At 36.9% G+C, this 15,462-nt stretch overlaps 1 protein-coding gene across 4 annotated transcripts in view; it reads left to right on the forward strand.

Moving 5' to 3' along the window:
- TRAPPC12 (trafficking protein particle complex subunit 12) overlaps positions 1-15,462 on the forward strand; it is a 50,899-nt gene that overhangs the window by 23,224 nt on the left and 12,213 nt on the right. For all 4 annotated transcript variants that reach the window (XM_009094919.4, XM_050972128.1, XM_009094927.4 and 1 more), the window contains exons 6-8: positions 1,733-1,845; positions 8,372-8,444; positions 12,167-12,240. In XM_009094919.4, coding sequence (XP_009093167.1) covers positions 1,733-1,845; positions 8,372-8,444; positions 12,167-12,240 — 260 coding nt within the window. The remainder of the gene's footprint in view (positions 1-1,732; positions 1,846-8,371; positions 8,445-12,166; positions 12,241-15,462) is intronic.

Below are 15,462 nucleotides of genomic sequence, written 5' to 3' on the forward strand. Positions count from 1 at the left end.
TTTATTTGTTTAATGTGTTTTCCACATATGATGATGCATGAAACTCGTGTGCGTTACAGGAACTCAGCAGTCGGGGAAGCCATCGGGAATAGTTAGCACCAGCAAAAGAGAATTTATGTAGACATAAGTGGCTTACTGTGAAGGTCATAATTAGTGAGTCTTGTGATTAAAATTTTGTCAACCTTTAAAAAAGTCTAGAGGCAGTGACTCATTTTGTATAGCATTTACCTCTTTGACATACAAGCCTGTTAAGAACAGGTGCAAAAATCTATTTAGAAAGCTCCTGAGTCCTGTTTTTGAGAAAAGATGAGGCAAGAGGTAACTTTAGAGAGAAATCCCCTTAGAATATGTGTATAGCAAAAGTACATATTAAAATATTAGAAACGTGGTGATGCCTTGGAATGGCTACCTGAAACAGAGGCTAGACAAAATTAAGAGAATAAAAGGGAGTGTTTATTGAAGGCCTTCAGTAGGTACACCTTGGGCAGTCAGAAGCCTCCAAGGGGCTACACTCAAGATGGACAATGGTCTTGAGTTTTTCACACAAAGTTTGGTCCATTTCCATATCAGGGGTTAATCCTTCAATTACAGTTTCAGGTAATGAAGTAATTTACTCCAAGTTTCCCCCAGTTCACTGTTGTTTACATCTCTTGAGACCTGAGACAATAAGGTGTCCTTGAGTTTCAGGCCTAGAGAGGAATTGTTTTGTCTGAACAAAATGGGAGAACAGCAGCTGACAGTCTATGGAGTTTTAGAGTTATACACTAAAGCAGTACAGGATCTGAAAAATATAAAAGCTAAATCCTAAGAAATCCTAAGGCATCGGTGGCGTGGTATTTTGCAAGGCCTATGTCCCCATTATGCCAGCTCTGATTTGGTTTCACTAGTGGTGTTTAGTATGGTATTGTCTGTGTGTCAGGATTATGCAGTTACCTGAAAGCAAGATGTTACACCCATTAGGGTTCATTAGGGTTCGTTAGGGTTCGGGTAAACTCCTGGAACTGCCTGTAACATCAGCCTGGATGTCCATAAACACAGACAGTGAGGTCTTTGGCACTACTACTAGTAATAATAATTATAATAATTGAATAATGATAACAATAATTACAATAACAACAACAGTAATGGTAGTAATAAACTAGTATGCATTTCTTTTTCTCCCCAAATCTTGCTTAAAATTCCCTATTTTTTGATGTTTTAAATGAACCAGAAGTTACACCAAAATATGCCAAGAGAATTTGCATGTCCTGGTTATATCTCTTTCACAGGCATACTTTGCAGACCAGTAATTTCATCTTATTTCTTCTACATTGATTGTAAAATATACATAATTATTAAATGGTAGTAGTAATGTAGCTGCAACTAAAGTAAACTTCATTTTTTTAATCCTTCATTTTACTTAGTTTGAAGAAATTTTAAATGAAACATGGTACTTCCCAGTACAACTTGTTTTTGAAAATTTGAGTCAGGTGCACCTTCTTCTTGCCTTCTTGATTATGGTTTATTTGTGTTTGCCTGTTCAAGATGTTTTAAACCTATCACATGATATAGCTGAAAAGAGGTTTCCTATTTTCTCATCTTTCACATTTTTCATCAGTAGAAGAAAAAGATATGAAGGCATTATATGGACTTTGTGATATAAGCACTAGTGAGACATACCTTTTTTAACATAGGCAAATCACAAACTGATCATTATAGCAAACACACTTAACAAAATTAATTTTGCTTCTAGGTTCCATGGTTCCTTTCTCCATGCGGATTTTGCACGCTGAACTTCCTCAGTACCTAGGAAATCCTCAGGAATCACTTGACAGACTGCACAGTATGAAGATCATCTGCGCCAAGGTAACAGCATCTCTAGGCACTAACATTTCGTAATGTTTAAGAAATAAATTTTACTGTCCTTATAAAGAACATTGTTTCAATTATGACATTTTTTACTCCATCTGGATGAAAATAAGAAGTTTGCTATTAAAAGTAATGAAGTGCCTCTTGCATTTTAAGAGAGATCCTTCTCTTCCCTGTGGTAGCTCTGGCTCAATTGAGTAGAGCAGAGGACAGCTTTCGTGCTTTTGCCAGACAAGATGTGGAGCACAGTAAGAAGATGGGTTTAAGGGCGAGTTGGAGAGATTTCTTTCCTTCACTCAGCTGTGTCCAGCTTGCTGAAAATAGTTGTTAATGACCTTGATCCTTCAGAAAAAGTCCAAATAACTGAAAACAACAGTCATTTAGGAATATAAATAAAACCTGCTGAGTTTGGTTGGGGTTTTTGTTTTGTTTTGTCAAATGCTACAATAAAAAATTATGGCCTAAATTTTAACATGGGATTTGTCAATGCTGAAATTGGAGTCATAGTGTTGTGAGCACTAACTTTATCCACTAAATCCAGCAACCCTGAACCACAAATATTTGTCCTTAAATGTTTTTCTTCACAGAAGTCATTCCCAAGTAGTCTAATGCACCAGTGACCATAAATTTTACAATGTGGTAAACTGTAGAAGAAATGCAACATTATTGCTTTATCTATGACACTTGAAAGTTCAAAACTGTATATAAGATAAACACGTGTGATTACTTTTCATTTTCAGTGTTCCTTGCAAGTTTCCTACATTTACTCCTTAAAATAACTTGGATAAGGGAAGTGGAAGAATTTGATAATTGCCAATTGTGTAGCTGTAGTGGCATTAAGGGTATGAAATCAACTTTCTTCTAACACAGTAATATGTAGGAGAACCAAATGTTTACTGTAAAAAGTTCTTATTATGAGGGGAAAAATTGAATGGTTTAGGTAATAAGAAGTGAAAGTGTCATTTTTTGTAAAGTTGGAAAGAATCGATTTGGAAACTGTTGAGAAATATATCTAATTTGGCCAAGAAGTGGTACTTCTTAACACTTAAAGACTGCTGTTACCTCTCATCTAATATCACTGTCCAGCTATTCTCTCCAGCCCTCTTCTTCATAATCAGTCCTCAATTTGAAGTAATTCTGTTCTTCTGGGAAATGCCATACACCTCTATTGCAGGATTTCATTTCAATAACATTTGCCTGCCCCAGTCTGCAGCACATCAGCTGTTTCACATCTTGGGTTTATGCAAGATGCAAGTCTGGTATCAAGTGCTACACTGTCTGCCCTCAGTCATGAAGGTGCCACTAGGTTCCAAACCTAAGCTAGTTTCTAAGTTCCTGAATCTTATAACGAAGAGAGAAAAATTAATGTGGATGAGGGAGTAATTGCTAAGCAGAACATCCATCACCTATCTGGCAGACTAGATTGAAGTGACCATATCTCATTTACAGTGTGATCAGCCATGATTCTCTGCAGGTTAAATATTGCTGGTCAGTAGAGGAATGAAATAAAAGGGCATTAACTCTGTCCCCATACACACACTCCTTTACAAGACCTTGAACTCATCTGCAGCCTTGAGGTGGCTCTGCCTCTGATGTTTCTCTACAAGTGCACATCCTTAGGGCATATCCAGTGAAGCTTTTAAACTACAATACAAACTACAAACATTTTGTTTGATTATTTGTTTAAATAAGGGAAACGGATTATGGTGGAGAAGATGAAATAAAGGAGAGTTACAAATTAATATATACATATTTCCCTGCCCACTAAGTTCTTGAAGAACAGGTCTTTTTACTCATGTTCTCAGTCCATCAATTGCTAGTGATCTGGGTCACTGCGAATTCTGTGTAATCCCTTGTTGAAAGGTGCTTTAAAGCTGGCTCTACATCTTCCACAAGCTCTTCTGAGGAGTCTCTTGTTCTCTGCACTTGGTGTTGGTTCAGAGATTGTCACCTCTTTGCCTCTGCCTTCCTGTGTCTGAGTTTCAAGGTTTCCCTATGTTAGTGTGTTCATTTGTAGCTAGAAAGACAACAATATCTCATTGGTTCTGACAGTTCCTCTGAGGCCAGATATGGTAGCCAGGACAAGGTAGCCAGGACAAGTTATTGTCTGTGCTGATGGATGCTTCTTTTTAAAGTACAGTAGACAGATAGCTACAGACAAATAAAACATCCTTCTTGGAAATGTTTTTGATCAGTTATTCTAGATACCTCATTCCAGATTACTTCATTTGCTTGCAATCATTTAAATATCTTAGTTTTTGGAGCAATTCAAGAGCAACTGCAGAAAGAAGAGTGTGAAAAAGGACAGCTTGTATAGATAACTGTGTTTTTAAAAGACAGTTGTATATTGGTGGTAATTTAACCATTTGAAGTCGGGGCTGGTTGATAAAAAACATTTGTATATGTTCTGATCTTTGTTTAGAATGCTCTTTGTCTAACAATCTCAATCTCAACTGGAATGTTCAAGAATGTGGTTCTAATACTTAAAAAAACCCTTGGCATAACCAAGAAAATAACATAAAGGATATACACTCATTAGTCTTAATATTTGTATGTGACACTTGGGTACCATTTGGGTTATAACAGAATTAATTGGGGAGCTTTCAACCAAAAGCCTCTAGTGTTTTACCTCCCTATTTTAAAAAGTGGAAAAATAATCTTTGGTCATCTATATTTACAGAAGGGCATACGAATCATCATTATGTAAATGAGATGATCTTGGAGTCATAAAAGCTAGAAGAAAAAAAAGACCTATTAGCTCACCTAGTCTGTCTCTCTGCAATGCAAAGTTGTTTTGTAGTTTTTAATGAGCCAGCCTATGGTGCTGAGGCCACATCCCCTGGGAGGTTATTCCAGGCTAATGGCAGTGCATTCTGATCATAAGAAAATTTGTCTTTCTATTTCGTTTTTCTTTCTTAATGAAAGGGTAAGGGTTTTTTCCTGTCCAATTCTTGCTTTTAATCTACTAAAGTCTTTATTGTTTTTTGTTGTATATATTCTACAGACAGCTGTTAACTTTAGATTAACAATTCCTTTTAAAGATGGAACAGCCTTTTTTTTGTTACTTGGTCTTTACAGCCTCCATCTACTTACATATCTCTGGTACTTGAAGCAGGATTGGAGGTTGGGTGCAAAAATGTTATTTTAATTTTTCCTGAATATATATTTCCATATATATTTTTTCTTGCAATAATGTTTTTTACCTTTTCTAGTATTCCTGCAATTGTCTAATCAAGATCTAGTTAGATATTTTGCATCTTCTTCTATATGAACAACATTTGGGAAAGAAATTATCTGTAGTGCCAAATGGGTGTTATAGGCTGGGAGAGGAGTCCAGTGAAATTGTTGCAGTCTCTGTGTTATTGCTGGTCTTCCCAATATGAACTGCCTCAATGAATTGCTACACCTCTAAGTCTGCCTTGAAATAAATGGTCTTTGAACAGCCAGGCAATAAGAGCAACAATAGTAATTTAAATCACAAAAGAATTTGTTCTTTTCAAGTGTTCGTTTAAAAACATAGGCATCATCACTTTAGTGCTAATAATGCTGAAGACATGCTAAAAATGCGTAGCTGGAGACCAAAATGTGAAAAGGACAACTGTCAGGCTAAATGTAATCTCCTCTTGTCTGTAAGTATGCTTCCCTCGATTCTTGAGGGAGAGCTGGAAATGTACACATTTCATAGTACATTTCACTTTTAAACCCTAATCCCTGCCAGAGCAGTTGGGCTCTTGTACCAGGTGAACGGAGCAGTGGCAAGTGGGTTAACACTCTTGCCACTAAAGGCCTAAAAAGGCCTCTGCAAGTGTTACCTCGGCAGAACTTGTCAGAAATACTTTGTGCCATTGCCCATCAGCCACAACTTCTGTAGTTCCACCACTCTCCTTCATGAGTAGTTGTGTTCCTCCCTGGCCCTTTCATACACACTCTTCCATATCTCCTGACCTTCTGTTTTACTCCTAAATTGGTGAACTTCTCAGTCTCTTTGAACTTCTAAGTCTCTTAGGTTTGATTACTATAAGCTTCTACTGGCTAAGGTGACATAAGTTTTCTGATTTTCATACATTACTTCTGGCTAGAGGATATTTGTCTTGACACCTTGTTTGTTAAGTTCATAGAAACTATGATGACCCTGTACCAGTCTGAGTATCCAAAAAGCCACAGTTCCAGAAGCACCAAAAAAGGCTGAATGGTGGTATGCATATATTAGCAATTTTGCTAATAACAGGCAAAATAGATAGGGAATGAAACAGAAGACTTGATGAAGTAATACTAGCCAGTGAAACTAACTAGTGTGCATAACAATAAGGGTTCAAAACAAGAAAAAGCACAGGTCATATGTAAAACTAATGAATTAAATGGTAGAAATGTTCAATCATTTTTCTTCATAGTAGGAACATGGGTGGTTAGAGCTATGTCGTGATATTGCTAGAATAAACAGTTTGCCATCTAAATATTTCATATTGATTAAATGCAATAATTTACACTGAGAAGCTGTCAGAATCATTAATGTTACTATTAAACAATTGTTGGAAAATGGGGAAATACCCAAATACTGGAAAACTGCAGGTGATGTTTTTGTACTTAGGGGCAAAAGAGAGATAAACCTAGGGAATAAAACAATTAGCCTCAAATTATCGCCACGTTCTGTTTTAATGATGTTGAGTTTGAGGTCACAGTTAGATATCCCCAAGTAATGTCACAGAATGGTTAATGTAATACTCTAATTGTATGCTAATAACTAATTCTTCCTTTTTGATTATGTTAGTGAGAATGTTTTCAGAGAAATGCATTTTCTTTCTAAACAAGACAGCATGTTGTCTTGATGAAGGCCCCTTGTTGTGTTTATACCATTTAAAGAGTAGGAACTTTGGGCCTTACTGAATCTGAGAGAAAATCACTAGATATTTTGTAGGGGAAGAGAAAGATCAGGATTTTTAGACCACAGAAAGTAGATTATAAAGTGGTTTGGATTTGTGGGAGAAAAGAATGTGAGTTTTTTTTCTTACAAGGTGTCTTATTATACACTAGGTATTTAACTCTGAAAGGTGGCACTTTGGTTTCTAAGTGATTTCTAGGTGGCTGCACAGGTTTTGAAAATGGGACTGAGAGTCAGTCTTGCAGGAGTGCCACTTCCAGCTCATAAATTGCCAGCTGACAGCTAAGCTGCAGTATCTACTGGTGTATGCTCATAGTCTCTCAAAATCTCAGGTATGGCAGCTCAGTCTGACCAAAGTTTACAGTAAACCATATTACCTTGTATTTGTCATGGCCTAACAGTTCTTACCAGGAAAATTAGCCTGGCTCAGCTGGCAGGTGGTAAATGTTCTACATTCATTGCATGTCTGTCCTTGCTCTTAAGTTCTTTGTAGCTGAATTTATGAACTTAACTTCAGAACTTCACTCTAGTCTCTGAAAAGGGCTTGGTATCTCATAGGGTGATTTCTTCCAGCTTAATATGTCTAAAATTGGTGGTATGAGATGACTTTCTGGAGGTACAGATTATCTTGATGGGCTGTAGAAAACACCAACACACTTTCCAAGGCCAGATTAATTCTACCAGTCTTCTTTTTTGAGGACCTCCTGTGTTGATTTGAAGTGTACTTTGTTGGTTTAGGAAAAGAAAATTACTTCTAATGCTGCCAGAAACCAAAAGCTCTTTGTTTGGAAGTGTACTCAGTCCCCAGAAGAGGCAGTGCCTTGTATTTCCTTCGCTGAGTAACCACAGTGGCTGATTAAACAGCAAGTGGCCCTAATAGTTTTTTTGAAGGAAATCTCAGGCTTTACAGGCTTCTACAACCAAAGTTATACATCTGTAAGAAGAAAAATAGGGTCATCTGTGGGAATTGGAAAATGAATTTGGAGAATTGTAATGGAATTAGGAAAAGGAAAGTTTACTTGTGTTTAAAATGGAGCCTTGCATGCATACTTTAAAAGTGCTTTCAGACACAAGCTTCATTAAGTATATATTTCCATTCTTCCAATAAAACAACAAATTCACTCAACAATTTACATGATTTAAAATCTACGATAAATTTAAAAAAGCAATAATCCCCAAAGTTTGAGAAGGAAATTGTAGTAAGACCTAGTAGAATACTTCATTAAAACAAAAACATAAAATTAAAGAAACTAATGCCCATACTTAGGGTGAAGAAGTCAGGAGGCTGTGGCCTTCTCTGAAAAAAATCAGTTTGGACTTTCATAGTGGTCATTTCATTTAATGTTCATTCTCTTGTGGAGCATATTTTCTGTTTTACTTAACAAAATGTGTATGACCCCAGAGTGTGCTGACATTTAATGTTCTGTAAGTATCATAATTTGAACTATAACATCCTTCTACAGTACGATGACTTTCTTTGTGCAATTGATCTACCTATGGTAATAACCCGTAATTTTGAACTGTACCTAGGTGAAGCATTCCTGGATGAATTGGTTTACACAGAGACTGTCCATTATAGATAATTTGCATTAAATATATAGTGCTGTTTAAACTCATGTTGCTACTTTAAAAAAATTACTACAGATACTAGAAAATTTGGAACAAGGCTTAGCTGAAGACGGAAGTATGACTAACATTACACAGGAGAACAGACAAGGTAGGTATTAAACATTTTTTTTCACAGACAGTGTGTTTTTATTGCTTGCCTAAGTGTGCCAGAAGTTTTCGCAAGACTGCTCCAGACTGGTTAAAACTGTAGTTTTCTAATCTTATAGCCTCTATCATTTCAGCCTCTATCATTTCAGCCTCTATCATTTCAGCCCCTAAAATGATACACTTTGTACTACTTTTTGCTGGAATTAATTTCACAGTTTTGCCCTTGATCAAACTTGTGCAATAAATCAATTCTTTTTCTAACTTAGGAGAAACAACATGGCTGTTATCCTTTAGTGATGAATATATATAAGTGTGTTGCTGTTGCAGCTAGATAGTGTTTCATCTTAAGCCTTGGCTGACTGACTCCTCTCAAACCTCATGTCTGCCATCCACTCAGTTTTTTCAGACTGAACTACCACCATACAGTGGCTACTCTGGCTTAGGGTGCTGCTGCACAGATGGCTGAGTCTCACTGTAGCTGCATGGTACTTAGACTCCTGAAATATCTAAGGCACTCTTTAGAATAATATTTAGATTATATAGAGCTATGTCATCATTTTCATTATTGTATCTCCAATTTTGTTTTCTCCTGTTCCTTCTATCTTAGTGATGTTGCTTCAATAGTATAGGGCAAATTACTGCACAAAAAAGGGTGGTAAGGACAAGTTTTTTTTTTGACAGAATTTATACTTATGAGGTCATTTGAGTATACTTGAATATTAGACAGGAGACATTTTTGGCATTGCTATGGATTGTATGGACTATTGTGATGCCTAGCAAATTCAAAACATGTACCAAGAAAACAAAAATCTTTCACCTTTAGCTAACAGTCTAAGGAATGTTACCAAGTTCCTTATAGGAGACCATGCACACAGAGCCCATGGAAAGCATAAGTGATTCTGAGACAGAAAAGACTGGATAGAGCTAACACCAAAAAAAAATTTAAATAATTCCTTAAAACTGTCTGTATGGAAGGGTGCAGGCCTGTTTGAACTTTTTTTCTACCTGGTCTTCCATTTGAGTGGATGTGAAAGTTCCTTTACTGTGTCATTGTACCTGACTTGATTCACCTTCTGAATGCATCCTAAAAACACGAACACATGTGAGCTGCTATAGCATAAAGATATTTGCACATATAGTCAAAATTAGGAAAAATGGAAATAATCTTACATTGAAGTTAGACACAGCACTTTATGAGTTTCTGTTCTTTTCTCTTGTATCTAATATTCTTTTTGCCTCTGTTCTCCTACTTACTTTTCCCTGTTAGCATTTTCTCCTAGAATTTTCATCCTTATCTCCACATCTTTTGATTTTTATGACTATAAAACCAAGATGTTGATCCCCCTTTAAGGTACAAGGACTTTTTACAAGCTGTATCGTAATCCTGTGTCCTGCAGTCTGCTTCAGTCATGAGTTACTGGCTCCTTGCTTTTCCTCTGCTTCGGAGCTCAGATGGGCTCAGGAGGAGACATAGTTAGAAAAGCAGCAGCTAGTAGTTATCAAGGGACCTGGCTGCAGAAAATTTGGAGCGATCTTTACATGTTTACTGTGCAGCTGCCTCCAGGTTTAAGACTGCCAGAAGGCCCACGGGACATTTGCAGAGGCTGTTGACTGCTGTTGTCTGTGGAGGTCAGCCAGGTCTGCTCCCTCTCTGCTTCATCTCTGCATTTGGAGCTCCAGGAGGCTGATAATGGGTTTGCTTTTTTTCATTTGAGACTTGCTGAAGCAAACCTTATTAACTTTATGTGAAGACAGCCCTAATTCATTATGGGGATTATGCTTAGCATGTAATTTCCATGCTGCTGATGTAAGAAGGTGCAACACCAATCAACTTAACATGTGCATCTCTAGCCTTGAACAGAGCACCTCATTTGCCAGATTTTCAGCAGGCAGAGAGATTTAGCATTGCACCACTTGCCTGGTAACACACTCTGTAAGATGCCAATTTTGTAACTTCACAGTGCCTATTGAAATGAATGGCAGTGTGGAGTACAGAGCCCTTAATGAAAAAAAGGAATAGCAAATGCTTAGAGTGGAAGCATGGCTGCATGGACCTGCAAAGAGTGTTTCAGGCATCTCAGTAAAACACAGTGATCTGCTGTTGGGTTTTGGTTTTGTTTACTGCTTTGCAGGGGTTTTTTTAACCCCTTTCTGCCAGTGCTAAGAAGCCTCATCACACAGAGCTACAGAATTTCCAGATCAGGTTCCTGTTCAGTTTATAGCACAGGCTGAAGACATCTGGTGTGCCTGCTTTGCAGTCCTTTTTTAAGAACTGTAGCTGGTGCTGTCTGATTGTTAACGTGAAATCTGGATGTCTTCGTCGTAGGAATCAACATCTAGTTTGTTGTCACCTAAGTCCTAAAAAACTGAATGTGGTTACCAAACTATGAGAACGTGCAAAAAAAAAAAAAGAGGTATTTACTTAAGTGAAATAGTGAAGGGCAGTTATTTAATTATGTTTGGATTTTACAGATCCCCCAAGGAAAGAAAAAAAGGAAATGTGTCATAAAGTATTTATTCATAGTCTACAGTATCATCTCCCATACTGTTTAGTATCACTCCGGATGTGTGGTCCCGGGGGAATTTCTGAAACAAAAGCTAGAAGAAATTAATGATTGTAAGGTACAGTGGATGAAATACTGGGTTCAGTCTTGGACCCTACATTATAACCCTCTTTTTGACAAAGATAATTTGCAAATATTCATGAGTCAGATTTTTTTTGTTTTATTGCTGAAGAGGATGGAAGGAGTTTTCCTTTTTAGGGAAGATGATAGGCATTTCACCAAGCTCTTCTTATTTGTAATGATTTCTTTGTGTGCTGAAAGAATTATCTGTGTAATCTGCCATGCTTTCATGAGTGACTACATTAATGATACAAATGAGTGGTCTCAGTTATCACAGTTTTATTGAAATAGCCTCTTCTCCCTTCCCCCTACTTTCTTTCAAATCATTACAGTGACCTTGACAGCTGATTGACTGAGATACATGTATTTTTCAAATGTACTAAATGAATAGTCCTAATGTTTATTTTTGAGGATTAGAGAAATAATTCTAGCATTGATCTATGGTACATAACACGAGAGAAAAAAAGGGTCTGTGTGAGCTGTTCTCTTATTACATCAGGAGTCTGTCTGCAAAGCAAAAGGGAGAAATCTGCTGCAGCTTTTAATGCCTGCAAGCTCCAGGAGAATAGGGAAAGCAGACAAGCTTGGCAGATTTTTTTCAGCATATCTCTCAGCCAGAGGCAAGCACAAACAGTCCCAGACTCAGACATTTCTCACTCTGCATGTTTTGGCTCTTAAATTACATTCTAGCTTTGTTTGATTTTTTTAATTTATCACATTTAATGCTGTCAATTACATGTTTTTAAACTGTTGCTCATTATCGCTTGAATCCTTTTATGGACCTTTTGTTCTGATGTTGGAAAATGGGTGGCTTATTGTGGTGTTTAATATTTGGCCTGAGCTGAGAGCTGAGTAACTGTCTATTGCTCTGCATTGTTGCCTTGTGTATGGTACCCAGAGCTGCTTGAGCAATTCCCTTGGAGAGATGCAGGATTCTCTGATGCTGCAGCAGGGCTGAGAATTAAAAATTCTAGGCTAAACCCCAGTGGTGTTAACGAGGGAGACCTTTCAAAACCGTAATTCATAGGACCAATAATTGATGGCAAGAAAGAACCTCTAATTTATTTGTGCAAATTCACAAGCTGCTCTTATTTTGCAGCCTCTGTTCAGCTGTGGAGGTCACGTCTGGGCCGGGTGATGTACTCCATGGCAAACTGTCTGCTAATGATGAAGGTACGTGGGTGGCAGAGCTGCAGAGGTACCGTATATTCCAGAATAGAATGTCAGAGAAAATGCAAGTGAATTACTGGTGCAGAGATAAGGGAAGACTACCTGACAGTACATTAAGGTTTTGCTTAGTGAAGAATTAATTAGGCTTAATAATGTCTTATTTAATAGGTAGCTATTTGCAGTAATGTTCTTTGGGAACATATCTGTACTTATTTCTCCCCAAATCATCCTAGAGAACATGCAATAACAATACAGAATTTGCATTTTTAAATTGAATTTTTCAAACACTTAACTAAATGCTCTAATTAAAAGCAATTATGTGCTCTGCCTTTTTCAAACTGTGTACTAGGAATGTTGCTCTGTTTGTGAGGTTTAATAACACTGTAGCTTTTGTATCTGATAGAGATCCAAAACATCTAAATACATCCTCTCTTGTCAAGTGATCTCAGTTGTAATATGTCTTCTTTCAAGTTTAAATCCTCACTAGTGGGTAGGGGTAGAAGAGAAAGCAATAAAAGCAAAAGTGACTAGCTGTCACTGCTCTGGTTTTCTGCTTTGATTCCTTCATTATATTTTTTAACTATTTGTACTCCATTTGGTGCAACACTCTTAGCTTCTCCTTGTATTCTGGAAGCAGAAATAAAATGACTTCTGCTGATCCTCTTGTGGTCAGGAAAACAGGGGTGTCACCATTCTTGCAGCAAACTGCTGTTACCCTGAGGCTGACTGCTCTACAAATCACTTAGCAGCAACAGCCTTGGAGCACGCCGGTCAGCAGTGGAATCTTCGCAGGCCAAGATTTGCATTCTTGGCTCCCTGCACTTCGATTACCCAAGGTCATGCCAGACCTGATCCTCTGATGTTTTCTGAGCTACTTCCCAAACTAGGCTTCATTCTTAATATTACAATACCGCAAAGAAGTATGGTTTGTTCTTTTTGTTTTGTTTTGTTTTAAATACAAGAGCCATCTATACAGCTTTACTTGAAATGGAATATTCTTGTTGTGGGAATTAGGGAAAACACAATTTATTTTCTTGATTATGTTGTAATAAGAACATTTCTGTCTTGCATAGAAATAATTGTTCATTAAAACAATTTGTCTTTTGAACTAGGTACATGACATAGGCTCATTTTTTACATCATTATCTTTTTCAGTAAACAAGTGAAGAAAAGCATGAGCTGCTATCCCAAACAAAGTAGAATATATAAATAAAAAATACTGGTATATATATTTTCAAGAACTTCACTTTACTTTTTGCTGTGAATTCTTTTTTAACTCGTATGTTTTTCATATGTACACACAAATCTACATGCATGCACAGTTCTCACCTTCCTCTGGTTTGATCTTGTTAGTGCTACTTTCTTTGAGGAACAGAAATATATTTGTGAATACCAATTACCATCTTTTTGGAAATGATATTTCAGAAATACGGCAGCTTAGGTACTTCTTAAGATCAGTTGTATTTAGGGCCTATCTCACAGCTGTTAAATTAGAAATTTATAGTTCACAATAACTTCCAAATCACCCACTATTGCATGTTAATGCATAATTACTTCCATCTGAAATTTTCATTTCAGTGAATTGGCTGTAGAGTACCTGTTAGTCAGTTTTCAGGAATATCCCCAGACCCTTCTAACATGCAGCAGTCCTGTAGTCATCTTCTCCACCTTCCAGAGTATTCAGCATGAATCTATTCAGATTACTTTTAAACACACTTTTGTAAGTTCTCCCATTAACAGTTATATTCATTTAACACGGTTCTACCCTTTTTTGCTGTTATATCATATCCTTTAAAAGCTGCATTTGTTTTTATTCGTGTTTTAAGTGTGTGTAATTTAAGAAAAAACGATTTCATTCTCCAAGTCAGTACCATGTATTGCCATCTAGTGACCATTTACAATATTGCAACACTGCACTTGGTCCTCAGGTGCTGTTAGGGGATGGAATACCTTGAGCAAGTAGTTGATGATGATGATGATTATAATATTTTATTAAAATAAAACTGTCTTATTTTGGTATGAAAAAAACCCAAACATATTGTCTTACTTTTACTGACCTCTTTCTTTTGCCAGAAAAACTACAGTAGTATTTTACAAGGAACTATCTTGTCAGGATTGACACTTGAAAATTAAAAAAAATCCTCTTTGATTAGATGTTGGCCCTATAACTATTTAAATCGACATTCATTATCCTCAAATCTTAATTAGGTTTATTTCATGTCATATCTTTTCGGCATTACTTACCTGAATCAAAGAATTCTGTTTATGTAGGGCAATGATCTTTGCCTTTTTAAATATGCCTCATTTGTTTCATAGTTAAACAGCTCCTTAAATTTTGAGATGGAGGGTTATCTTATTTTGGGGTAGAGAGTGAAGTCAAAGTGGTTCACCCAGACCCAGGAAATGAGTCATGTCTCCTACATCCTGGGAGTATCTTTCCTAGGTACTGAGCTCTGCCTGCTGTGTCCCTTTATCCATGTGACCAGTGACAGTTTGGTAGTAATTTAAAGCAGTGTCTTTCTTTTCTTTTCATCTCCCTTTCTTAAATGGGTTCTATCTTCTTTCTGTGTACCACTGTTGGACTTAACCAAATGACAAAGAAATGGTGAATCCCAGTTGTATCAACTGTTATCAAACAGCATTCCTGTTTTCTGTGAATAAGGGGAAACTTCAGGAAAGATGTGGAAATACAGCAGGAGGAGAAGGGGAGACCATATAACCTCTCACTGTAGACTTCCATTTACAAGAACTGTGGGCTTATGTCACTGTGAAAGCATGTCCTGAATATAGCAGCATGAGGGAAATAATAATTTAACGTACAGCTGATGACGTGCATTGTTTCATTTCAAAAGTCTGTCTGCAGAATGCTTGTCACTTTACTAAATCACCATGGAAGTGCCTTAAAAACTTTTTAAGTTCTCTTCATCTGAGGTAAAATTGCTTTTGACATTATCTTACCAGACTTTGCTCTCTCTAAGGAATAAACACTTAAGTATTTTCCATATATACTATAAATGCACTCTAATTAAAGGCATATTTTGCGCTTTTTAGTTTTCTTCAGTGTTGTGTTAGCTTTTGTAGAACTTGCCCTTCATAAAAGAAAAGCATTAGAATTTATTTTGATCTGAGTACAATACAATTAAAATGGTACCAAGAAGGAGGTAACAGCTTGTGCTAGTGACACAAGGGAATGATGCCTAAGGACTTTGGTTCCTATATGATTTA

The sequence above is a fragment of the Serinus canaria genome, chromosome 3, assembly GCF_022539315.1.
Source record: "Serinus canaria isolate serCan28SL12 chromosome 3, serCan2020, whole genome shotgun sequence".
In the NCBI taxonomy this organism is placed as follows: domain Eukaryota; kingdom Metazoa; phylum Chordata; class Aves; order Passeriformes; family Fringillidae; genus Serinus; species Serinus canaria.